The sequence below is a fragment of the Babylonia areolata genome, chromosome 29 (genome assembly GCF_041734735.1).
Source record: "Babylonia areolata isolate BAREFJ2019XMU chromosome 29, ASM4173473v1, whole genome shotgun sequence".
In the NCBI taxonomy this organism is placed as follows: Eukaryota; Metazoa; Mollusca; class Gastropoda; order Neogastropoda; family Buccinidae; genus Babylonia; species Babylonia areolata.
The window spans coordinates 37,496,648-37,524,147 of NC_134904.1; the positions used below are offsets into that span (position 1 = coordinate 37,496,648).

The window sequence follows — 27,500 nt, forward strand, 5'->3', positions numbered from 1 at the left end:
GCAGGAAAAAAAAAAAAAAGGGTGGCGCTGTAGTGTAGCGACGCGCTCTCCCTGGGGAGAGCAGCCCGAATTTCACACAGAGAAATCTGTTGTGACAAAAAGAAATACAAATACAAATACAAATAGCAGGTTCGCGAGATACAGAAAATAGAGACACCTGCAGTGTTGAGCGGCACTCCCAAACTGATGTTTTGCAGGTGAACTTCAACGAGCCGCTGTCCCATGCTGCTGCCTCAGGCTGTCGGACCAGCTGGGAGAACACGGAGTCACACACACACACACACACACACACACACACACACACACACACACACACAGAGGCAGGCACACACACACACACACACACACACACACACACACACACAGCCTTCCACCCACCACTGCAACCCTCAACATACCCCACACCCATTCTCATCCAGTTTAACCCGGGGATGTTTTTGTTTCTTGCAGATGGGTTACGCTGCTGGTCAGGGCATCTGCTTGGCAGATGTGGTGTAGCGTGTATGGATTTGTCCGAACGCAGTGACGCCTCCTTTAAGCTACTGATACTGATACTTGCAGGTGAACTTCAACGAGCCGCTGTCCATGCTGCAGCGGCTGACGGAGGAGCTAGAGTACACGGAGGTCCTGGACAGGGCCGCGGGGTGCGAGGACCCCGCGGAGCAGATGGCCCTGGTGGCGGCCTTCACCGTGTCCGCCTACGCCACCACCCAGTTCCGAACCGCCAAGCCCTTCAACCCTCTGCTCGGCGAGACCTTCGAGTTCGACCGCACGGAGGATCTGGGCTGGAGGTCGCTGGCTGAGCAGGTTGGTTGAGGACATGCCTAACTCGTCCGTTTGTCGTTGAAAAAAAAAAAAAACCAAGAGAGGCAAGGCCTTCAAGACTCACTTGTGACTGAGAGTAAAACACACAAGCTTTTTATGTATTGAGTATAATTTCAAAATGTAATGTTTAAGATGAGAAAGATCAGTTTAAAGCGAATTAAGTCCCCTAGCATTAATTACAGTGTAATTTCCCTTTTTTACTATCTGCACCAAAACGTTTGCAAAATAAATAAAAATTCCATGCTTAGCAAAAGAAGTTCCTATTTGAACAAAAAATGATAATAATGACTCCTCTTGTTGTTGTGTCAGAATAAGAGGTCAAAGTGCCAAGTTTAGAGAATACAAAAAATATAAATATAACAGTAAATGCAGTTTGCATATAATTAGGCTTCATTATTTTTTTTTGGTGCCCATCCCAGAGGTGCAGTATTGTTTTAAACAAGATGACTGGAAAGAACTGAATTTTTCCTATTTTTATGCCAAATTTGGTGTTAACTGACAAAGTATTTGCAGAGAAAATGTCAATGTTAAAGTTTACCACGGACACACACACACACACACACACACACACACAGACAACCGAACACCGGGTTAAAACATAGACTCACTTTGTTTACACAAGTGAGTCAAAAAGGGTTAAGGGTCCCAAACCAGGGCAGTGAATTCATATCTGCCGTTTCCCACGTTTTACTCGCATATATACGAGTGGGCTTTGTGCGTGTATGACCCGTTTTTACACCCACCATGTGGGCAGCCATACTGCGTTTTCGGAGTAAGGTGAACGGGTATGTTCTTGTTCTTCCATAACCCACTGAACGCGGACATGTGATACGGGATTTTTGAATTTTTTTTTATTTTTTTATAATTACCGCTATTGTTGTTGCTATTGTTATTGTTGTTCCTGTTGTTATTGTTGTTGTTATCATCATCATCATCATCATCATCATCGTCGTCGTCGTCGTCGTCGTTGTTGTTGTTGTTATATTGTTATCATTCTTCCTCTTCTTCTTCTTCTCCCTATTATTATTATTATTATTATTATTATTACCATTAATCGATTCCCACTCGTATATGAATGCTTTGATTATTTAAAAATGTTCCTTTCACCCCTATGTGAAATGATGTCTTTAAGTTTTCTAAAAAAAAAAAAAAAAAAAAAAGTTCTAAATCGGGCAAGTGTGTATGATTGTTTACCCTTTTACATTATTGAAGTGAATAAAAGAATTCTTTATAAAAAAAAAAATTTTTAAGTTTAGCAAAGACATAGAGAATGAGCTCTTATAATGCCCTCAAGACTGCAGAGGATTTCGTCCAGAAAAGACTGTTGTTCCTGTTTGTTTGTTTATTTTTGTCTCAGCAAATTTATAGTCTGTACAGTTCAGTCTCACTCGGAAGTGAATACTTTTGATTTTTTTTTTCCATTCCCCTCCCCCCCCCCCCATCCCTACACACACATTTATGTATTCTCCCCCTTCTCCCCCTTTTTTTCTCCTCTATATTTTAGGCCCAACACTCGGCTTATATCACAGATTTATATAAGTTTACATTTGGGCTAACAGCAAAGTGAGAGTTGTATTATCAATGGTTTCTCCAGTCAGTGGGAGATCATTTACAGCTTAGTCTTTTGTGCATGACTATGATTCTCAAACTAGGAGGTAACATTGCACTAGCTCTTAGTGCTGCAGGTTTGTGGGCTGGTTGGCCTTTTGGGAACCATCCCAGCGCCGACTGTCCTAAAACCCTTCTTGGCCGAGAGAGTGGGGATGTAACTTGGGCAAGACACTCTCCACTATAATCAAATTCTAGCCCAAATAGTCAGAACAGCAGTTGCTTCCTCTGCTGTTCTGATGGTCATAGTCGGACACGACTATCATATATATGTATTGATGACTTTACAGTATGTAATTTTTGGGCTTTTCCCGCCACTTGCTGACATGATGTCAAAGATTGACACAAGCTGACAGCTGGACCAATAAGCAAACTTCAAAGTTGTATGATCAATGGTTTTTTCTCCACTGCGATGGGAATTCATTTGCAGCTTAGTGTTTCGTGAAGGACCATGACTCTCACACAAAGTGGCAGTATTACGCTTGCTCTTTTGTGCTGCAGCCTTGGGGATTGGATGGCCTATGAGGACCACCCCAATGCTGACTGTCCTAATACCCTTCTTCGCCCAGAGAGAGTGAGGGGATGGCAGGATGGGGGGGCGTAACTTGAGCAAGACACTTTCCAACACAATAATTGAAAAATTTTAAAGTGTAACAACATAAAATTGTAATTTCTGCACTATTGTGCAATGGCTTACACATACGGGTATTTGCAATACTTCGCGATAGGCTGCCCGCGAGCGAGGATCGCCGTCCGCGCAGTGCTGTAGGTCAAGAGACCAACGTCCAGCCTACGTCGTTGGGCGCGCGACCTCCCAGCATGCACCGCAGCCCTGTATATATACAGCCTACATTGTAGGTTTCGATTTAAACAACTCCAACCGAACAAACTTGACCTTAAGGGTGTAGATGCCAATAGGTCGTTAAACTCCAAATACGAGGTTTCGGCTCTTTTGCAATACTCGTTCAGCTTCAGCGACGATTTCTAGTCCAGGTATTCGAGACGGCATTTGGTTCTTCTGCTGTTCTGACTGGTCATGACTGATTATCACTATCACAGTCATGCTTTTTCCGTTTCGCTCTCTCCATACGAACGGTGAAAGAGGCGACGTTAACAGCGTTTCACCCCAATTACCATCATCAAAATATTGCAAGCGGAAGGCTCTTATACTGAAGACGTGAATGTTGACAAAGAATACCACAATTCTGACGACGGAAGCTAAATGTTGGGTCTTTGAGACACCTACTGGACATCCGAGGGGTCTGTGCAGAGGAGAAGAGAGGACTGGCCGTACTGAGTGAGTTAATAAAGACAAAATGAGCATGGTGTGTTGTCTTGTCTTTGAGGTGTCGCACCACCCGCCCACCCTGGCCACCCACACAGAGGGAGACGGGTGGACACTGTGGCAGGAGTTCACCATGACCATCAAGTTCAGGGGTCGCTACATCCAGATCGTGCCCATGGGTCAGTCCTTGTGTGTGTGTGTGGGGGGGGGGGGGGGGTAGTCCTTGTGGTGAGGGAACAGGGGGGGAGAGGGTTGGGAGTGAAAGGTAGAGAGATAGAGAGAGAGAGGTGGGGGAGTGAGAGACAGAGAGAGAGAGGGGGGGGGTGAGTTGGGAGTGAGAGATAGAGAGAGAGAGGGGGGGAGTGAGAGAGAGAGAGGGGGGGAGAGGGTTAAGTGGGAGTGAGAGAGAGAGGGGGGGGAGAGAGAGAGTTGGCGGTGAGAGAGAGGGGGGGGGGAGAGTTGGGAGTGAGAGATAGAGAGAGAGAGAGGGGGGGGGAGAGAGAGAGAGAGTTGAGCATGAGAGATAAAGGGGGGGGGGGAAGAGGGAGGGAGAGAGAGAGAAGTGGGGGGAGGGAGACAGTTTGGAGTGAGAGATTGAGAGAGAGAGAGAGTGTGTGTGTGTGTGTGTGTGTGTACTTGACATGAAAATTAATATATGTCAAGATAATGATCAAGCAATAAAAATTGAATTGGAATAAGCATGCACATGTTACCAAAAAAAAAAAAAACAAAAAAAAAAAGTACCAAAAAATATCAGTGTTTAAAAAGAGAGACAGAGAGAGAGAGAGAGAGAAAGGGGGGAGGGGCATGCATACTTATACACTGCTGTTGCTCCTACAATATTACCACTACTTCTGGTACTATTACTACTACTACTACTACTACTACTACTACTGCTACTGCTACTGTTGCTGCTGCTGTTCAGCCACATAGCAGTGCTATACAAGGATTGTAGACGTGAACTGGAACTCATCACAAGGTCAACTCTGACCAACGAAGGCCTATGAGCTGCTGCTGCTGCTGCTGCTGCTGCTATTACACTGTTGCTGCTACTTCTACAACTACTTCTACTACAACTACACTGCTGCTGCTACTTCTACGAGCTGCTGCTGCTGCTATTACACTGCTGCAGCTACTTCTACAACAACAACTACTACTACTACTACATTGCTGCTGCTACTTCTACGAGCTGCTGCTGCTGCTACTATTACACTGCTGCAGCTACTTCTACAACAACTACTGCTACTACTACTACTACATTGCTGCTGCTACTTCTACGAGCTGCTGCTGCTGCTGCTATTACACTGCTGCAGCTACTTCTACAACTACTTCTACAACTACTACTACTACTACATTGCTGCTGCTGCTGCGACATTGCTACTGATGTACTAATACTATTCTATTGCCGCTGTTGCTGCTACTCCCACTGCTGCCGATACTACTACTACTACTACTGCTTCATTACTGCCGCTGCTACAACGACTACAACTTCTAATTCTACTATGTTGCTGCTGCTACTACATTGCTGCTGCTGCTACTACTATTACTACTGCTACTGCTGCTGCTGCTATTACTACTGCTGCTGCTGCTGTTACTGCTATTACTTCTACTGCTGCTGTTGCTGCTACTACTACTATTACTACTTCTACTACTACTTCTGTTGCTGCTGCTACTACTTCTACTACTGCTGCTGCTGCTGCTGCTGCTACTACAACTACTACTTCTGCTGCTGCTGCTATTACTACTACTTCTACAATGCTACTGCTGCTATTACTACTACTACTTCTACAGCTGCTGTTACTTCTTCTTGTTCTTCTCCTACTACTACTACTGCTGCTACTACTGTTACTTCTACCACCACCACCACAACAACAACTAAACAAGCACAAACTCAAATCAATTTTACACTGTTGCTTCTTTTTGTTCTTCGTCTCCTTCTACTACTACTACTACTACTACTACTGCTACTACTACTACCACCACCACAGCCACAACCACTACCACCACCACCAACACTACTACTAAACAAGCACAGCCCAAACAATACACCCAGTCCAAACTCAAATCCATGCCACCCCCCACCCCCTACCCGAACGTGTAGATTCAGCCTTCTCCTCCTCCTCCTCCTCCTCCTCCTCCTCCTCCTCGTGTTCGTTCCAAACACCAGGCATGGCCCACCTCAAGTTCACGGACACCGGTCACCACTACACGTGGCGCAAGGTGACCACCACAGTGCACAACATCATCGTGGGGCGCCTGTGGGTGGACAACGACGGCCTGATGGACATCACCAACCACGCCACGGGACACGTCTGCCAGCTGAGGTACCACCCCTACAGCTACTTCTCCAGGGAGCCTCACAGAAAGGTCAGTCAGTGGTGGAGCCCTGCTGGTTTGGGAGCTGGGAGGGAGGGGAGGGGAGGGGGCGGGGAGTGGAGTGATGGCCTAGAGGTAACGCGTCCGCCTAGGAAGCGAGAGAATCTGTGCGCGCTGGTTCGAATCACGGTACAGCCCCCGAAATTTTCTCCCCCTCCACTAGACCTTGAGTGGTGGTCTGGACACTAGTCATTCGGATGAGATGATAAACCGAGGTCCCGTGTGCAGCATGCACTTAGCGCACGTAAAAGAACCCACGGCAACAAAAGGGTTGTTCCTGGCAAAATTCTGTAGAAAAATCCACTTCAATAGGAAAAACAAATAAAACTGCACACAGGAAAAAATACCAAAAAAAATGGATGGCGCTGTAGTATGGCGACGCGCTCTCCCTGGGGAGAGCAGCCCGAATTTCACACATAGAAATCTGTTGTGATAAAAAGAAATACAAATACAAATGGGGGTGAGGGGTTGGGGGTGGGGGGGGCTTTGGGGGAACATAGAGGGGTGGAGCAGTAGGGGGTAGGGGGAGAGTGGTGTGTCAGGGAGGTGGTGGAGAGTTGCTGGAGGGGGGGGGGGGTGGGTGGGGAGGCTTTGGGAGAGCGTGAGGGAAGAGAGAGGGAGCGGTGTGTAAGGGAGTGGTGGTCGTGGTGGTGGTGTTGTGTTGTGTGGAACATTGTGACGCCTTATGGACATATCACCAACTTCTCCAGGGAGCCTGGCAGAAAGGTCAATCAGTAGAGAGCCCTGGTGGAGGTAGGTGGTGAGGCGGTGGAGGGAGGAGGGGGGAGATTTGAGGGTGCGGGGGGGGGGGGGGGGAGCGAGAAGGGGTGGAGCAGTGGAGAGAGGTGGAGAGGGGTGTGTCAGGGAGTGTTGGTGTTGTTGTGTTAACTCACTCAGTACGGCCAGTCCTCTCTTCTCCTCTACACAGACCCCTCGGATGTCCAGTGGGTGTCTGAATAACCCAACCTTTAGCTTCCGTCGTCAGAATTGTGGTATCTTTGTCAACATTCACCTCTTCAGCATAAGAGCCTTCCGCTTACAATATTTTGATGATGGTAATTGGGGTGAAACGCTGTTAATGTCGTCTCTTTCGCCGTTCGTATGGAGAGAGTTAACCTGTTTGGTTTTGACCAGGTCAGCGGAGTGGTTAAGGATCGGCGGGACAGAGCACGCTGGACCCTCAACGGCACCTGGTGCTCACAGATCGAAGCTGCGCCCATCCTCCAGGAAGCGGAGGAGGAGGAGGAGGGGGAAGAGAGGAAGGAGGATGAAGAGGATGAAGAGGAAGAGGAAGCCCCTTCCTCTTGCCTGGGAGGAAGCGGGAAGAGCAGCAGCAGCAGCAGCAGCAGCAGCAACAGGAACAGGGGAGAGCCGTACAGGACTGGGCCTGGTCAGGTGTTGTGGATAGTGCGACCTCCGCCGTGAGTTGCTGTTGCGTTGTTGTTGTTGTTGTGGTGGTGGTGGTGGTGGTGGTGTGTGTGTGTTTGTGTGTGTGTGTGTTGTGTGTGTGTGTGTGTTGTGTGTGTGTGTGTTTTGTGTGTGTGTGTGTGTATGTGTGTGTGTGTGTGTGTGTGTGTGTGTGTTGTGTGTGTGTGGTGTGTGTGTTTTGTGTGTGTGTGTGTGTGTGTGTTTTGTGTGTGTGTGTATGTGTGAGGGAGGTGAGAAAGTGCATGTGCGAGTGTATATGGGTGTGGATTGGGTTTTCTTGTTTTGATTTGTCTGTGTGTGTGTGTGTGTCTGTGTCTGTGTGTGTGTCAGTGTCTGTGTGTGTTTGCCTGTTTGTGTGGGTGAGGTGGTAGGCACGCATGTGAGAGTGTGTAAGTATGTGTGCGTGCATGCTCTCTCTCTCTCTCTCTCTCTCTCTCTCTCTCTCTTAGTGTTGTTGTCCTGTGTACTGCAACAAAGGGACAAAACCCCCAAAATAAAACCAGTCCTCCCAACCCCCAACACCCACACCCAACCGCACCCCACCTCCCCCACTCCCTCACGCCACCCCACCTCCCCCACTCCACCCCCACACCCTCACGCCACCCCTCCTCCTCCACTCCACCCCTCACCCCCACACCCTCACGCCACCCCTCCTCCTCCACTCCACCCCCACCCCCACACCCTCACGCCACCCCTCCTCCTCCACTCCACCCCCACCCCCACACCCTCACGCCACCCCTACTCCTCCACTCCACCCCCACCCTCACACCCTCACGCCACCCCTCCTCCTCCACTCCACCTCCTCCCCCACATCCTCACGCCACCCCCTCCTCCTCCACTCCACCCCACCCCACACCCTCACGCCACCCCTCCTCCTCCACTCCGCCCCCACCCCCACACCCTCACGCCACCCCTCCTCCTCCACTCCACCCCCACCCCCACATCCTCACGCCACCCCTCCTCCTCCACTCCACCCCCACTCCACCTCCTCCCCCACACCCTCACGCCACCCCTACTCCCCCACTCCACCCCCACACCCTCACGCCACCCCTCCTCCTCCACTCCACCCCCACACCCTCACCCTCACGCCACCCCTCCTCCTCCACTCCAACCCCACATCCTCACGCCACCCCTCCTCCCCCACTTCACCCCTCACCCCCACACCTTACACCACCCCTCCTCCCCCACTTCACCCCTACACCCTCACGCCTCCCTCCTCCTCCACTCCACCCCTCACCCCTCCTCCCACTTTCACACCACCCCCTCCTCCTCCACCCCCCACCCCTCCCCCTCCACTTCACCCCCACCCCACCCACCTCCACCCTCACCCCTCCCACACCCTGACGCCACCCCCCTCCCCCCTCCTCCTCCATTCCACCTCCACCCCTCCTCCCACACTCCACCCCTTCACCCCCACACCCACCCCTCCTCCCCCCCCACCCCACTCCACCCCAACCACCCCCAACGTCACACCACACCCCGTCCTCCCCACTACCCCTTCCCCCTCAACACTCACAACCCCCCCCCCCACACACACACACACACCCCAACCTCACGCCACCCCCCTCCTCCCCACTCCCCCTTCCCCCTCAATACACACAACCCCCCCCCCCACACACACACACACACACACCCCAACCTCACGCCACCCCCTCCTCCCCACTCCCCCTTCCCCCTCAACACACACACCACCACCCACCACCACCCCACATCCCTTCCCCCCTCTCCCCTCGCCCCTTCCCCTTCCTCCCCCTCAAAAAAAAAACAAACAAAAAAAACCCACAGGGAAGGCGCGGACAAGATCTACCACTTCACCCGTATGGCCATCGAGATGAACGAGCCCGAGGACGGGGTGGCGCCCACCGACTCTCGCCGTCGGCCGGACCAGCGGAAGATGGAGGAGGGGGACTGGGAGGAGGCCAACCGCCTCAAGTTTCTCCTGGAGGAGAAGCAGCGGGAGGCCCGGAGGAGACGGGAGGCGGAGGCCGAGAGAGCCAGGGGGGAGGGTAAGGAGAATTACAGGTGTTTTTTTGTGGGTTTTTTTTTTTTATTGATTGATATGGATACTTATATAGCGCCTATCCTCGGCCGGAGACCAAGCTCGAAGCACTTTGCAAAGACGATTCTGGGACTGTCTTAACAGGTTACGCCAGAATACAGAAGATGCTTGGCGTTCCTTCAAAGCACATGTCCTTTTCATATAGGTCACCGAAAGCACAGATCCTATTTAGCTAAGTCCCACAAAGCACCTGGTTTTATGTTGTTGTTGTTTGGGGGGGGGGGGGTTGTTCTTTTTCTTGTTTTTTTTTTGTTTTTTGTCTTTTGTGTTGTTGTTTTTTTGTTGTTTTTTGTTGTTGTTTTTTCTTTTCTTTTTTTTTGTTTTGTTTTGTTTTGTTTTGTTTTTTTGCCTTGTACTTCAAAGCACAGATCCTTTCTAGGCAAGTACCCCAAAGCACAGCTCATTTTTTAGCCAAGTCGCTTATCCGTACTAGATTCAACAATAGAGCACGCTTCCTAAATGTCAGATTTCATAAATAGATAAACTACTGTGGGAAGTCATTTACAACTTAGTCTTTTTGTGAAGGACTATGAGTCTCAAAGTAGGAGGCTATACTGCACTGGGTCTAAATTCTGCAGCCTTAGGAGCTAAGTGGCTTTTGAGGACCACCTTAACGCCGACAGCCCAGAAGCCCTATTGGCAGGGAGAGAGGGGATGTGTAACTTTGGCAAGACATTCTCCACAGTAATAAAAAAATTTTTAAAAAAATTAGCCCGGATTGTCGGGACAGCATTTGCCTGGTGGTCATAGTCAATGGGCAATAGCCGAGTGGATAAAGCGTTTGTTGGACTTTCAGTCCGAGGATCTCGGGTTCGAATCTCGGTAACGGCGCCTGGTGGGTAAAGTGTGGATATTTTTCTTTTCTACCAGGTCTGTGTGTATGCACGCAGAAGATCAAATACGCACATTAAAGATCCTGTAATCCATGTCAGTGTTCGGTGGGTTATGTAAACAAAAACATACCGAGCATGCACACCCCCGAACACGGAGTATGACTATCTAAATGGTGGGGTAAATAAACAAAACGGTCATGTACGTAAAATGTTACATGTCTGTATGAGTATATATGTGCGCGACTGAAACCTGATTGAATGACACAGGAAACGAATGATGAGCGCTCAATGGCAGCCATCAGCCGGCTGTATCCAGCCCAGGTAGGCAGCCTGTTGTGCAAATGACCCCGTGTTTGTAAAGCGCTTAGAGCTTGGTCTTCGACCAAGGATAGGCGCTGTATAAGTATCCATACCATCATCATCATCATCACTGTCATTTTTCCCTCCATCAATTTCACCATCATGATGTCGTGTTCTGTGCCGGGCAGGGGTGGAGGTTTCCGGGTACCAGCCCGCGTGGTTCCGGAAGGAGGAGGACCCGGTCACTGGGAGTCCTTTGCACGTCTTCGCCGGGGACTACTGGAGGTGTAAGGAGACTCAGCAGTGGGACAGATGTCCTGACATCTTCTTGTGATCCCGTAGAAAGAGAAAGATATCACGACATCTTCTTGTGATCTCGAAGATAGAGACAGATGTCCTGACATCTGGTGATCTCGTGGAAAGAGACATAACATGTCCTAACATCTTGTCCTAACATCTTGTGTTAGCCGTGGGAAGAAACAGATGCCCTGACATCTTTTTGTGATCCCTTGGAAAGAGACATGTCCTGAAATCCTGTGATCCCATGGAAAGAGACAGGTGTTAGGACATCTTTTTGTGATCCAGTGGAAAGAGACAGATGTCCTTGCAGCTTCTTGTGATGCCGTGGAAAGAAACAGATGTCCTGACATCTTTTTGTGATCCCGTGGAAAGAGACAGATGTCCTGACATCTTTTTGTGATCCTGTGGAAAGACACAGATGTCCTGACATCTTTCTTGTGGTTCCGTCGAAAGAGACAGATGCCCTGACATCTTGTTGCAATCCCATGAAGTCCAGATATCTTCTTGTGGTCCCGTGGAAAGAGACATATGTCCTGACATCTTCTTGTGATCTCGAGGATAAAGACAGATGTCCTGACATCTTGTAACCCCGAGGATAAAGACAGATGTCCTGACATCTTGTAACCCTGTGGAAAGAGACAGATGTCCTGACATCTTGTAATCCCGTGGAAAGAGACAGATGCCCTGACATCTTGTAACCCTGTGGAAAGAGACAGATGTCCTGATATCTTGTAACCCCGAGGATAAAGACAGATGTCCTGACATCTTGTGACCCCGTGGAAAGAGACAGATGTCCTGACATCTTGTAATCCCGTGGAAAGAGACAGATGTCCTGACATCTTGTGACCCCGAGGATAAAGACAGATGTCCTGACATCTTGTAACCCCGTGGAAAGAGACAGATGTCCTGACATCTGGTGATCCCGAGGATAGAGACAGATGTCCTGACATCTTGTGACCCCGAGGATAAAGACAGATGTCCTGACATCTTGTAACCCCGAGGATAAAGACAGATGTCCTGACATCTTGTAACCCCGAGGATAAAGACAGATGTCCTGACATCTTGTGACCCCGTGGAAAGAGACAGATGTCCTGACATCTTGTAACCCCGTGGAAAGAGACAGATGTCCTGACATCTTGTGACCCCGTGGAAAGAGACAGATGTCCTGACATCTTGTAACCCTGTGGAAAGAGACAGATGTCCTGACATCTTCTTGTGATCTCGAGGATAAAGACAGATGTCCTGACATCTTGTGACCCCGAGGATAAAGACAGATGTCCTGACATCTTGTAACCCCGTGGAAAGAGACAGATGTCCTGACATCTTGTGATCCCGTAGAAAGAGACAGATGTCCTGACATCTGGTGATCCCGAGGATAAAGACAGATGTCCTGACATCTTGTGACCCCGTGGAAAGAGACAGATGTCCTGACATCTTGTGATCCCGTGGAAAGAGACAGATATCCTAACATCTTGTGATCCCGTGGAAAGAGACAGATGTCCTGACATCTTGTGACCCCGTGGAAAGAGACAGATGTCCTGACATCTTGTGATCCCGTAGAAAGAGACAGATGTCCTGACATCTTGTAACCCCGTGGAAAGAGACAGATGTCCTGACATCTTGTAATCCCGTGGAAAGAGACAGATGTCCTGACATCTTGTGACCCCGTGGAAAGAGACAGATGTCCTGACATCTTGTGATCCCGAGGATAAAGACAGATGCCCTGACATCTTGTAACCCCCTGGAAAGAGACAGATGTCCTGACATCTTCTTGTGATCCCATGGAAAGAAACATTTATCCAGACTCACTGTGATTCCGTTGTAAAAAAAAAAAAAAATTCCTTTCCTGGCATTTTATAAACCCCGTGTGAAAATCATCTCCAGAGGGACAACTGTGTCTTGACATCTGATAGGTGATCCTCTGTGTAGAGACAGACATCCTGGCATCATCGTGTGGTCCTGTGTAAAGAGGCAGATGACCAGACATCATATAATCCCGTGTACAGGGGGGAAGAAAACAAGAATTCCATCGTGAGACAAAACGTGTGATCCTGTTTGAGGAGAAAAATGCCCTTACAGTTTTGCGATCCTGTGTGCAAAGATATACATCCCTTGGTGGGACTTTCCTCACGTCTTGTTACACCTCTTGAAAAAAAATATTCTGTAGAGGGACAAATGTCCTGACATAGTGTTCCCAGGTGAAGAACTAGATGTCCAGGCATCATCTTGTGATGGCGTGTAAAAAGAGTCAGCAGTGTCCTTGCACCCTCGTGTGATTCTGTGTGAAGACTTAGCAGTGAGATAGATACACTGTCCCACCAATTTTGTGATCCAGCAGTATAGAAGATGTCCTGATATCTTTACGTACGCGATCCTGTATAGGTAGGACAGATACCCTAACATCTTTATGTGAACCTGTGTGAAGAGCGGCCGATGTCCTGGCAGATGTCCTAACATCTTTACGTGGTCCTGTACAAAGAGAACAGATGTCCTGTATGTGGTCCTGTAGAAAGAGGACAGATGTCCTGACATCTTCCTATGATCCCGTGTAAAGAGACAGCATGGGACAGGTGTCAATAGGTTGTGAATGTGATGCTATCCTGTCATCTTTTGAACAGACCATAAATAAATAAACGAACGAACGTGCAATGGCAAAGAAAAGGACCGACATCAGTGTGTGATCCCGTGTAAAGAGCAGTGGGATAAATGTCCTGACATCTGTGTGATCCTGTGTAAAGGGCAGTGGGACAGATGTCCTGACAGCTATGTGATCCAGTGTAAAGAGCAGTGGGACAAATGTCCTGACAGCTATGTGATCCCGTGTAAAGAGCAGTGGGACAGATGTCCTGACATCTGTGTGATCCCGTGTAAAGAGCAGTGGAACAGATGTCCTGACATATGTGTGTGATCCCGTGTAAAGAGCAGTGGGACAGATGTCCTGACATATGTGTGATCCCGTGTAAAGAGCAATGGGATAAATGTCCCGACATCTGTGATCCCGTGTAAAGAGCAGTGGGACAGATGTCCTGACAGCTGTGTGATCCAGTGTAAAGAGCAGTGAGACAGATGTCCTGACAGCTGTGTGATCCCGTGTAAAGAGCAGTGGAACAGATGTCCTGATATATGTGTGATCCCGTGTAAAGAGCAGTGGGATAAATGTCCTGACATATGTGTGTGATCCCGTGTAAAGAGCAGTGGGACAGATGTCCTGACATATGTGTGTGATCCCGTGTAAAGGGCAGTGGGACAGATGTCCTGACATATGTGTGATCCCGTGTAAAGGGCAGTGGGACAGATGTCCTGACATATGTGTGATCCCGTGTAAAGGGCAGTGGGACAGATGTCCTGACATATGTGTGTGATCCCGTGTAAAGAGCAGTGGGACAGATGTCCTGTGATCCCGTGTAAAGAGCAGTGGGACAGATGTCCTGGCATCTGTGTGTGATCCCGTGTAAAGAGCAGTGGGACAGATGTCCTGACATATGTGTGTGATCCCGTGTAAAGAGCAGTGGGACAGATGTCCTGATGTTCACTATGCCCATGTTATACTAGTGTTGACTCAGAAATAGGACAAATGTCCTGACATCCTTTTTTTTGTGATCCTGTTCTTTCTTCATAGTCTTCTCCCCTTGTCTCCCCCCCCCTCCTTCCACCCCCCACCCCTTTTTTCTCTGTGTGTGTGTGTCTGTACGTCTGTCTTTCTGTGTCTGTAATGTGTCTTGTCGTCTTATTATTGTAGGCTGTCTGTGCCTCTGTCTGTCACGAGTCTGCTCTTTGTATATATATATATATATGTGTGTGTATGTATCCTGCCATCTTGTGATATGTGCGTGCGCGCGTGTGTATGTGTGTGTATGTGTGTGTATGTGTGTGTGTGTGTGTGTGTGTGTGTCCTGACATCTTGTGACCCCTCTGTGTGTGCGTGTGTGTGTGTGTGTGTGTGTGTGTGTGTGTCCTGACATCTTGTGATCTTTCTGTGTATGTGTGAGTGTGTGTGTGTGTGTATGTGTATGTGTGTGTGTGTGTGTTCTAAAATCTATCCACAATTGTGATTTTTCGACGAAAATCTGTGCCCTTTCCCCCTTACCCTGCCCATGCCTCATCACCAGTTCTTTCCCTATTCCTCTCCCCTCAAATAACAAAAATACAAAAAAAGAAGTGTGAACAAAATAAAACAACAAACTAGCCAAGTCTTCTAATTGAACTCTGGACTATTTCAAACATTGATTGCCATGTAGTGATGGCCTAGAGGTAACGCGTCCGCCTAGGAAGCGAGAGAATCTGAGCGCGCTGGTTCGAATCACGGCTCAGCCGCCGATATTTTCTCCCCCTCCACTAGACCTTGAGTGGTGGTCTGGACGCTAGTCATTCGGATGAGACGATAAACCGAGGTCCCGTGTGCAGCATGCACTTGGCGCACGTAAAAGAAACCACGGCAACGAAAGGGTTGTTCCTGCCAAAATTCTGTAGAAAAATCCACTTCGATAGGAAAAAAAAAAAATAAAGCACGCAGGAAAAAATAACAAAAAAATAGGTGGCGCTGTAGTGTAGCGACGCGCTCTCCCTGGGGAGAGCAGCCCGAATTTCACACAGAGAAATTTGTTGTGATAAAAAGAGAAATACAATACAATACAATGTAAAGTGTCTCCAATGGAAGCAGATGTAACTTCAGATTTTGTAAATTTAATGAGGTAAAGATGCTTTCAGTTGTTCACATTCATAGATGATAATTATGCATAGGAGTTATTGTATTACCACACACAAATGCAAGGCACTTTTGACATCAATTTTGTTGTTGTTTTTATAGCATCCAGTCACAGAGTCTGTATATTAGACTGGATAGTTTTATGTTTCTGTAATGTCCTTTTGTTTTACAAAAGGGCAATACTATCAATTTTGCGCGAGCTAATAGTTAGATTTGTCTGTAGCAGGGTCGAACTTTTCAATTTCAGTTTATTGACGTAGTTCCAGCGGGTTTTCTCCATTGAAGACTAACTTTCTTGTAATGAAAATGGAATATGAATTTTAGTATCATGGTGAATATTCATTATGCGTGCAACGTTTTTTGGGGTTTTTTTTCGCACAACGATCCACCCGCTCACAAAACAGTACCAAAAACAGAGTAATGTGAAGACTGATTAAATGATTTTGACCCATTTTGTATAGCCAAAAGTTCTGCTGTGAATGTAGAAGAATGTTCATCAATATGACAGTACCCCTCTACTTTTAAAGATGGGATTAAAAACGCTGGCCCTGCCTAGTTGCTATCAAGTACTGGAACCGTCCGTATATACGTTTTTTTTTAAGTGATTTGGATAGTTTTCTTGAATGTGAGATAAAAAGTAATTTAAAAAAAAAACATTAAAAAAAACCAAACAAACAAACAAACAAAAACAGAGAGAGCAGGGCCTTCAGCTTTCTGTAAGTCTATGTATGTCTATGTTTCTGTAAGTCTATGTCTGTAAGTCTATGTCTGTATGTCTATGTTTCTGTAAGCGATGGCCTAGAGGTAACGCGTCCGCCTAGGAAGCGAAAGAATCTGAGCGCGCTGGTTCGAATCACGGCTCAGTCGCCGATATTTTCTCTCCCTCCACTAGACCTTGAGTGGTGGTCTGGACGCTAGTCGTTCGGATGAGACGATAAACCTAGGTCCCGTGTGCACCATGCACTTAGCGCACGTAAAAGAACCCACGGCAACAAAAGGGTTGTTCCTGGCAAAATTCTGTAGAAAAATCCACATCGATAGGAAAAACAAATAAAATTGCACGCAGGAAAAAATACCCCCAAAAATGGGTGGCGCTCTAGTGTAGCGACGCACTCTCCCTGGGGAGTGCAGCCCGAATTTCACACAGAGAAGTCTGTTGTGATAAAAAGAAATACAAATACAAATACAGTCAATGTCAAAGGTTACGCTGTTCATCTCCCATTTAGGTATCGCCGTGTATGATAACCGGGGGGCAGTTTGATTTGGGTTTACTACTGATGTATTAGAAATGCCACAGGTGTAAGTACATATATATACCTATAGTTGTGTGGGAATGAATAGACTGTGCTGACAGGGAAATGAAGGTTTGATTTTAAACTGATTTCGGTCGTATTTGAATTTTGAACTGTTGTACTTCTCAAGGTATACGTTGCTGATGCAAGTTTTTTTATCTGTTTTCCAAAGGGTGGTGGTTCAGTTTCTCATTATGTTTTTAAAGATGAAGCATGAAAAGGAACACTATGCTATATGCTTTACTATCAACACTTTGAAATGTTTTCAACATATTTCGGTGCAGAAAATAATAATTCTTTGGCATAGGTTAGCTACGAGTGTAATGGTGATGTTGCTTGATGTATAAGTACAGAGGTGTGTGTGTGTGTGTGTGTGTGTGTGTGTGTAACCTAACATCTATTGATCCTTTTGTGTATGTGTGTGCCAGTGGAGTATTTGTGCCTGTTCCTCTGTGTGTGTGTGTGTGTGTGTGTGTGTGTGTGTGTTTGAGTTTATGTGTGCGCTTGTGTGTATGTTTATGTTTGTGTCAATGTGTTTTTTTGTGTGCGCCTCTGTGTGTGTGCGTTTATATACATATATATAAGCGAACAGCTTTGAACATGTGGATTTGATTTGATTTCAATCAACTCTGTGTAATTTGGGAGACCTGTCATGGTTTTCGGAGTTAGCTGAAGTACAAACCACACGACTGTTAACATGATTGTATTAAATGTTGTTTGAAGTCAGATTCGGAATTCCAGTTAATCCTGCGACATATGTGTATTCTGTATGGCTGTGTCACTGAAGCGCTTATTGGCATATGATGGAGAATCTTTGAAATAGTCCGATTTTCCTGGCAGTCTGCACGAGAGAGAACGAGAGAGAGAGAGAGTGGGTGTGTATGTGTGTGTGTGTGCGGTGTCTTCGAGCGAGAGAGGAAATGCTTATGGAGAGAGAGAGGGAGACAGAGAGAGAGAGTGTGTGTGTGTGTTTGTGTGAGTGTGTGGTGTCTTCGAGCGAGAGAGGAAATGCTTATGGAGAGAGAGAGAGAGAGAGGGAGAATGGTGTCTTAGAGCGAGAGAGGAAATGCTTATGGAGAGAGAGAGAGTGTGTGTGGGGGGGGGAGTGTCTTCGAGCGAGAGAGGAAATGCTTATGGAGAGAGAGAGAGTGTGTGGGGGGGGGATGTCTTCAAGCGAAAGAGGAAATGCTTATGGAGAGAGAGAGAGAGAGTGTGTGTGTTTGTGTGTGTGTGTAACATGAATTTACAGTGTATATATTCCATACAGGAATCAACACTCTATGTGAGTAAATAGTCTTGACTCAATCCAGTTTTTTTGTGTTTTTTGTTGTTGTTGTTGTTGTTTTTAATATTTATTTATTTATATCGTGATGTTGTAACCGCGATTTAGAAATTATGAAGATTGTGAGAGGACGGCCAGTCCTCTCTTCTCCTCTACACAGACCCCTCGGATGTCCAGTGGGTGTCTGAATGACCCAACCTTTAGCTTCCGTCGTCAGAACTGTGGTATTTTTTGTCAACATTCACCTCTTCAGTATAAGAGCGTTCCGCTTGCAATATTTTGATGATGGCAATTGGGATGAAACGCTGTTAACGTGTCGTCTCTTTCGCCGTTCGTATGGAGAGAGTTAAATTAAGATTGTGAGAGGACGGGAGTGGGAACGATGGTGAAAAAGAGACTGACACTAAGACTGAGAAAGACTATGTGGCTCGACAAGAATTTGAATACAATACAAACAATACATCTTTATGCATCCATTTGGAAATTAATTGTGCATAGGCTCGTCACTCACCCAACACAATTATCTCAGCCCATATCCAAGTCCAGCACGCACGCACACACACGCATGCTAAATGGCAAAAGACATGATCTGAAAGTCAGAGAGTGATAGAGAGAGAGAGGGAGGGGGGGGTGTGCTAACCTCAGAGGTAGAGACCTTTTGATGAATATTAGAGCAGAAACAGGGAGGGGAGAGGTTGAGGGGCGGGGGAATTTGGGAGGTGCGGAGAAAAGACGGGGATGGGATGGTGGTTGTGGTGGTGGTGGGGATGGAGGTAGGGGATGGGAGGGGGGTGTGAGCGGGGAGTGTTTGACTTATAGAGACAAGACACAAGCTGAGAGAGGGAGAGAGATGAAAGAGGGAGAGAGATGAAAGTGGGACAGAGACGAAAGAGGGAGAGAGATGAAAAAGGGAGAGAGATGAAAGAGGGACAGAGACGAAAGAAGGAGAGAGATGAAAGTGGGACAGAGATTAAAGAGGGACAGAGACGAGAGGGAGAGAGAGATGAAAGTGGGACAGAGATGAAAGAGGGAGAGAGATGAAAGAGGGAGAGAGAGATGAAAGTGGGACAGAGATGAAAGAGGGACAGAGACGAAAGAGGGAGAGAGATGAAAGTAGGAGAGAGATGAAATTGGGACAGAGACGAAAGGAGAGAGATGAAAGTGGGACAGAGATGAAAGAGGGACAGAGACGAGAGGGAGAGAGATGAAAGAGGGACGGAGATGAAAGAGGGACAGAGATGAAAGAGGGACAGAGACGAGAGGGAGAGAGATGAGAGAGGGATAGAGACGAAAGAGGGAGAGAGGGAGAGAGAGAGAGATGGGACTTCTACAGTCATGTTTCGGTTCCCCATCCTCACCGTTGGAAAAGGATTTATGTGTGTGAGTGCGTGTGTGTGTGAATATGTGTGCGTGTGTTTATCACTGGTGCGTGCGTGTGTATAGCGTGTGCGTGTACTTGTGTGTGTGTGTGTGTGTGTGTGTGTGTGTGTGTGCTTTAATCCTGTTCCTTTAAAAATGCTTTCCAACTGAAATATCGATAATGATGTTCGAACAGGTTTTTTTTTTTTCAGAATATGGTCTGAGATCAAACGGCCCAGAACCCTATGATGTTTGGTGTTGATGTGAATGGTGGAACGATGCTCGATCGAATGTTCACGGAATAAAAAAAGAATTATTAGAATAATTGTTTTGTCTCGTTGTGATGTTTCGTTGTTAATTTTTTTTCTCTCTCTCTCTCTCTCTCTCTCTCTCTCTCAAACACACACACACACACACACACACACACACACACAGAGGCACACACGTACGCGCAGTTTATTCAAAACGTCCGAAGTCATTATCGATTTACCAAGCTACAGTCACACATATATACAAATGAAATATATTTAGAAAATAAATTAATTAAAACACGTAGCCTACCACGAATTTATGACATGCCAAAAAAAAAAAAAAAAAAATCACATATCATTGCGGCGCAGCGAAACACCGTGACATGCGCGTGCACACACACACACACACACACACACACACACACACACACACACAGTGAGAGAATGTGAGCGAGAGAAACAGAGAGAGCTTTGAGCAGCATTACAGAAACGCACGAGAGCAGAAAATAACAAAGAACGTAAAGTCAACACAAGAGACACAAAAGACATGTTTATTGATTTCAAGAAATCCCGTTGGGGGAGGTGGGGTACATGAAAATGTAGCATGATTATTTCATGTTACTCATATAAAATATGAAAACACAGTTGGTATTGAGCTCAACAACAATCAATTTATAAAGGCCATAATACCAAATAACGTGTTGACATGCCAACATTTGGAAGTGGGGTGGGGGAGGGGGGGTCGGGGTGTTTAAAAAAAAAACAACCCAATGCATTTCTATAATCCAAACTGTAAAAGGTTTGGTGTTGTTTATTGTATGCATGTTATGAAGTGAAAGAGTATTTATCCTTGATCTCAACAACGACAACAACAACAAGCATCCTAATAAAGATTTAGTGTTGTTTATTGTATGCATGCTATGAAGTGAAAGGGTATTTATCCTAGATACAAACAACAACAACAACAACAACAACAATCAACGCGATGACGCTACATTCACATCTTCCATCATCTTCTCCTGAATTTTATTTTATCCCGGGGGACCATTCTGGACTGGCCTCTAATGACCCCCCCCCCCCCCCCGGTTATTTGTGGCTTGTTCAGATTGACCCCGCTCTTTTTATGTATCCCCCCCCCCACGCCCCCCTTTCCACGGGTTTCATAAAGCTAGTGAAAAAGGTTAGGAGTGGGCGGTCAGTCTTGACTAGCCTTTACTGAACTCCCCCACACCTCCCTCCCCGCCTCCCAACAAAGCCTCCTCCAAAAAAAAGCATGAAGTACGAATACGGAACAGTCTTCTTCACCGGTGTGGACGGTCAGCTGTTGGTGGTGGTGGTGGTGAAGATTCTGGGGGAGGTAGGTAGGGGTGGGGTTGGGTGGGTGGGGTCGGTCGGTCGGTCGGTCGGTCAGGTGATGGAGTGTCCGTTGTCTCTGTAGTGGTGGGGGAGGTGGAGGGGGGAGTGGGAGGCGGCGGAAGGCGAGGCCCGGTGCTGTTGGATCATGCCTTCCAGCTGCATCACCTCTCGCTTCAGCTGCTCGTTCATGCTGTGGATGGCTTCTGGAGCCGAGAGAGACGTGCGTACGATTCACGCGTTTTTCACACACAGATGCACACACACGCACACGCACATACACATACACACACATACACACATGCACGCACGCACGCACGCGTGCACACACACACACACACACACACACACTCAAACACGCACGCATGCACACGCACACACACACGTGTACACACACAAAGGCCTCTTTCTGTATGTGTGTATGTGTGTGTGTGTGTGTGTGTGTGTGTGTGTGTGTGTATGTGTATGTGTGTGTGTATGTGTATGTATGTGTGTTGTGTGTGTGTGTGTGCGTGTGTGCGTATATGTGTGTGTGTGTGTGTTGTGTGTGTGTGTGTGTGTGCGCGCGCGCGTTGTCACAACGTGATATATATATATATATATATATATATATATATATGTGTGTGTGTGTGTGTGTGTGTGTGTGTGTGTGTGTGTGTGTGTGTGTGTGTGTTGGCCAAAGCGTTACGCACGCACTGCTAAACAATGATCATACATTCCTTCTACTTTATATCTTCTGCGTCCACTCTCTCTCTCTCTCTCTCTCTCTCTCTCTCTCTCTCTCTGAGAGAGAGAGCACGATGCACTGTCTATGGAGAATTTGTGACAATTTGTGATAGGCGATGGCCTATAAACTTGAATGAAAAAGCCATTCATTCTCTGAGAAGAAGAAGAAGAAGAAGAAGAGCTGAGAGGAAGACGAAGAAGAAGAAGAAGAGTTTACCTGTCGTTGAGGTTTGAGACCCTCGTCTGTCTCCTACACGAGTGGGGGAGGCTGCACACACACACACACACACACACACACACACACACGCATGCACGCACGCACGTACACATGCACGCACACACACACACGCACGCACTCACGTACGCACGTACACATGCACGCACACACACATGCATGCACGCACGCACTCACACACAAACACACACACAGACACAGATACACACACACACACACACACACACACACACACACACACACACACATTATTATTATTATTATAACAACAAAAACATCATTATAACAACAAAAACGTGACCATATGTTTGTTCATCAAGTAGCCGACACAGACCGTAACGGAACTGAGATTAAGATATCGTCTCTTTGTGCGATTTCAGACTGATAGATAAATTGATGGGTATGACAGAGAGATAGATAGACACACAGACAGACGGACAGATAGACAGACAGACAGACATATAGATAGATAGATAGACACACATACAGACAGACAGATAGATAGACACACATACAGACAGGCAGATAGATAGATAGATAGGCAGACAGATAGATAGATAGATCATGCACGCAAGGAGAGCGGTGTGAGTGGAAATCAACAAAGCTACTGTTGTGACATTCGCTCTTTTCCTTTTCCAAGTCTTATTTGCGCATTGTATACCAACATAAGAACTGAAAAGGGCAAAGACAGAATCTGGAAATCCTGTAGCTTGTAGCTCTGTTACACCTACATAAGAACTGAAAAGGGCAAATAGAGAATCTCGTAATCCTATAGCTTGTAGTTTTGTTACACCTACATAAGAACTGAAAAGGACAAAGAGAGAATCTCGCAATCCTATAGCTTGTAGCTCAGTTACACCTACATAAGAACTGAAAAGGACAAAGAGAGAGTGTTGTAATCCTGTAGCTTGTAGGTCTGTTATACCTACATAAGAACTGAAAAGGACAAAGACAGAATCTGGTAATCCTGTAGCTTGTAGGTCTGTTATACCTACATAAGAACTGAAAAGGACAAAGACAGAATCTGGTAATCCTGTAGCTTGTAGGTCTGTTATACCTACATAAGAACTGAAAAGGACAAAGACAGAATCTGGTAATCCTGTAGCTTGTAGCTCTGCTATACCAACATAAGAACTGAAAATGGTAAAGAGAGAATGTTGTAATCCTATAGCTTGTAGTTTTGTTACACCTACATAAGAACTGAAAAGGGCAAAGACAGAATCTGGTAATCCTGTAGCTTGTAGCTCTGTTATACCTACATAAGAACTGAAAAGGGCAAATAGAGAATCTCTTGATCCTATAGCTTGTCTCTCTGTATAGAGGCAGTACATCCTGCTGATATCAGTCAAGAACAGAAGACTACGCTGGAATGGCCGCGTAAGTAGATACAATGGCCTTGCTATAAATAAATCCTCCAAGGCACTGTTGAGGGAGGGGTTGAGTCGGAGGGGAGGGTAGATAAAAAAAAATATATATATAATAATAATAAATAAATAAAAACGACTGACCGACAAAATTGCAGAATGGACAGGAGGAAAACCATTTTGCAGAGAGAGACTGAGACCCAGGCTCTTGACACACAACTAGTTGGCAGTCCTGGTTGGAGAACTGTGGTGAACATTTCTGTGTACGGCGCCACACAATGACTCCTTGCCTACAGACGGGCGCAATAGCCGAGTGGTTAAAGCGTTGGACTGTCAGTCTGAGGGTCCCGGGTTCGAATCACGGTGACGGCGCCTGGTGGGTGAAGGGTGGAGATTTTTACGATCTCGCAGGTCAACATATGTGCAGACCTGCTAGTGCCTGAACTCCCTTTCGTGTGTATATGCAAGCAGAAGGTCAAATACGCACGTTAAAGATCCTGTAATCCATGTCAGCGTTCGGTGGGTTATGGAAACAAGAACATACCCAGCATGCACACCCCCGAAAACGGAGTATGGCTGCCTACATGGCGGGGTAAAAACGGTCATACACGTAAAAGCCCACTCGTGTGCATACGAGTGAACGTGGGAGTTGCAGCCCACGAACGCAGAAGAAGAAGAAGAAGAAGACTCCTTGCCAAGTTGGGGGAGAAGAAAAAGAAATTTATTATGTAGGCCTGAATACGTTTTAACTAAATGATTTATTATACGAATAATATTAAAGATTATTACTGTCTGCAATGCGTGTGTTGCAGAACAGAAAAGCAGTTCCCACTTTCAAACAGCAGTATTTTAGTTTGCCGCCATAAAATTGCATTGCCTCTCCAGTAAAAAAAAAAAAAAAAAAATATCAAGCAGGCCTACTGTCTGTTACTTGCATGAATGGGAGGAAGGAAGGGAGACAAACTCACGTGGCCCACGGACAGGTGAAGAGTAACCGTTACTGGCAGCGGCATATAAATGTCCGTTTTCCACCAGGTGAGCTGGCCTGTAAGAAGAAAAAAAATGAATACATTCAATGATAAAAATTATATATCGAGGAAAACATTAAACACAAACAGATAACATGAACAAAGGTGAAGATAAAGTAGAGGGGTGGTGGAAGATATAGGAGAGGGGTGGTGGAAGACATAGGAGTATAGAAGAGGGGGTGGAAGATATAGGAGAGGGTAGTGGAAGATGTAGGAGAGGGGTTGTGGAAAATATAGGAGAGGGATAGTGGAAGATATAGGAGAGGGGTGGTGGAAGATATAGGAGTATAGGAGAGGGGTAGTGGAAGATATAGGAGAGGGTGGTGGAAAATATAGTAGAGGGGTGGTGGAAGATATATGAGAGGGGTGGCGGAAGATATAGGAGTATAGGAGAGGGGTAGTGGAAGATATAGGAGGGATGGTGGAAGATATAGGAGTATAGAAGAGGGGGTGAAAGATATAGGAGAGGGTGGTGGAAGATGTAGGAGAGGGGTTGTGGAAGATATAGGAGAGGATGGTGGAAAATATAGTAGAGGGGTAGTGGAATATGTAGGAGAGGGGTGGTGGAAGATATAGGAGAGGGTGGTGGAAGATGTAGGAGAGGGTGGTGGAAGACATAAGAGTATAGGAGAGGTAGTGGAAGATATGATATGGGAGTATATAAGAAGTGTTGTCTGCAGCCACAAAAACCTATATACAGTTACTAGCAGCAGTAGTGCTGGTGATGGTGGTGGTGGTGGAGGTTGTAGCAGCAGCAGCAGCAGCAGCAGCGACAGCAGCATTTGTAGCAGTATCAGCAATACTGCCTTCACCATCGCTTGCAGTAGTTGTACAAGGGGGGAGGACAAGGAGCATTGTTATTTGCAACCAAAGACCCTACATGCGGAAGTACTAGTAGTAGTAGTAGTAGTAGTAGTAGTGGTTGAAGTGATAGTGATAGTACTAACAGCAGCATCAGCAGTATATAGGGTATTTGCTGCAGCTAGTGATAACCTTGACGAAGCGAAAGAGGAAGTTCATTCCAACTGCAAGGTCCAGAGACAGAGAAAGAACGGCGGCCTAACATTCGAGTGTTTGGATCTGGGTATGCGTGCGTGCGAGCGTGCGTGCGTGCGTGCGTGCATGTGTGTATGTGTGTGTGTGTGTGTGTGTGTGTGTGTGTGTGTGTGAGTGCGTGTGTGTGCGTGCAAGTGTGCGTGTGTGCGTGTGTGTATGTATGTGTGTGTGTGTTTGCGTGCCTACGTGTATGCGTACACTAATTGATGAGCGCACTGGTTCCAATCCCACAGTCGCCAGTATTTTCTCCTCCTCTACTAGACCTTGAGTGGTGGTCTGGACGCTAGTCATTCGGATGAAACGATTAACCGAGGACCCGTGTGCAACATGAACTTAGCGCACGTAAAAGAACCCATGGCAACAAAAGGGTTGTCCCTGGAAAAATCCACTTCGATAGGAAAACGAATAAAATTGCAGGGAGAAAAAATACGAAAAAAGGGGGGCGGTGGTGATCTCAATGTAGCAATGCGCTCTCAGATCCGTGGGGGCCCAGATTTCACAGAGAATTCTGATATGACAAAAAAGACTAAAGCCCTTTCATCGCCAGTCAGTTTATATAGAGTGCAAATTAACTCACTCAGTACGGCCAGTCCTCTCTTCTCCTCCATACAGACCCCTTGGATGTCCAGTGGGTGTCTGAATGACCCAACCTTTAGCTTCCGTCGTCAGAGTTGTGGTATTCTTTGTCAACATTCACCTCTTCAGTGTAAGAGCCTTCCGCTTGTAATATTTTGATGGTGGTAATTGGGGTGAAACGCTGTTAACGTCGTCTCTTTAGCCGTTCGTATGGAGAGAGTTAAATTAACCTTGTGCAGGAACCACAGAAAAGATGGTGTCTAAGAATAGCTGGGGATTCCCCTGTGATGTGTAGGGGAAAAAAAGGCCAATCCTACCACTGAAAATTGAGAGCATTAGGTTAATGCACAAAAGGCCCATCATCTGGTTGCATTTCAGTGACATGGGTGCTTTACCTAGCTGGTAGCCGAAATGCGACCATGGCGGTGAAAGGGTTCTAATACAATACAATACAATACATGATACAATGCAATGAACTACAATACAACATAATGCAATATAATACAATATAATACAACGCAATACAATGCATTATGATGAAGTACAATGCAATGAACTACAATTCTTTACAATACAATACAATGGAAAACGATACAACACAATAAAATACAATTCAAGTACCCTAGTTATCAGCAGAACACAAAACGCAATACAATGCAATATACAATACAATCAATACAATACAATACAATACAATACAATACAATACGATACGATACAATACGATACGATACAATACAATACTAGTACCCTAGTTATCAGCAGAACACAAAACGCAATACAATGCAATATACAATACAATGCAATGCAATACAATATAAAACAATAACAGTACAATACAACGCAATACAATACAATACAATACAATACAATACAATACAATACAACTACCCTAGTTATCAGCAGAACACAAAACGCAGACTTTGAACACTTTTGCCAGCGTTTAATCAAAAACCTTCCCTACCTCTGGACCGCTCCCAGACGGTCAGGGGGGAGGTGGTGGGGGGGCCTGGAGATCCCGGAGTGGTGATGGTCTCCCTTCCCTCGGCTGCCCGGTGGGGATCCCTTTTTATGACAATGACAATCAGTTTCAGTTTTCAGTTTCAGTAGCTCAAGGAGGCGTCACTGCTTTCGGACAAATCCATATACGCTACACCACATCTGCCAAGCAGATGCCTGACCAGCAGCGTAACCCAACGCGCTTAGTCAGGCCTTGAGAAAAAAAAAAGGTGAATAAATAATAGATAAGCGTACATAAA

At 46.4% G+C, this 27,500-nt stretch overlaps 2 protein-coding genes across 3 annotated transcripts in view; one reads left to right on the top strand and one right to left on the bottom strand.

The window, feature by feature from the left end:
• LOC143275073 (uncharacterized) overlaps window positions 1-16,795 on the top strand; it is a 28,051-nt gene extending 11,256 nt beyond the window's left edge. For both annotated transcript variants that reach the window (XM_076579137.1, XM_076579138.1), the window contains exons 5-10: window positions 562-807; window positions 3,780-3,897; window positions 5,886-6,085; window positions 7,229-7,515; window positions 9,308-9,528; window positions 10,903-16,795. In XM_076579137.1, coding sequence (XP_076435252.1) covers window positions 562-807; window positions 3,780-3,897; window positions 5,886-6,085; window positions 7,229-7,515; window positions 9,308-9,528; window positions 10,903-11,048 — 1,218 coding nt within the window. In that variant the 3' untranslated portion in view covers window positions 11,049-16,795. The remainder of the gene's footprint in view (window positions 1-561; window positions 808-3,779; window positions 3,898-5,885; window positions 6,086-7,228; window positions 7,516-9,307; window positions 9,529-10,902) is intronic.
• A 4,377-nt stretch (window positions 16,796-21,172) lies between these two features.
• The window catches only part of LOC143274805 (kinesin-like protein KIF12), a 54,053-nt gene continuing 47,725 nt past the window's right edge, over window positions 21,173-27,500 (bottom strand). The window contains exons 17-20 of the mRNA XM_076578733.1: window positions 27,206-27,306; window positions 24,550-24,626; window positions 22,200-22,250; window positions 21,173-21,462 (exon numbers count right to left, since the gene is read on the bottom strand). Coding sequence (XP_076434848.1) covers window positions 21,311-21,462; window positions 22,200-22,250; window positions 24,550-24,626; window positions 27,206-27,306 — 381 coding nt within the window. The 3' untranslated portion in view covers window positions 21,173-21,310. The remainder of the gene's footprint in view (window positions 21,463-22,199; window positions 22,251-24,549; window positions 24,627-27,205; window positions 27,307-27,500) is intronic.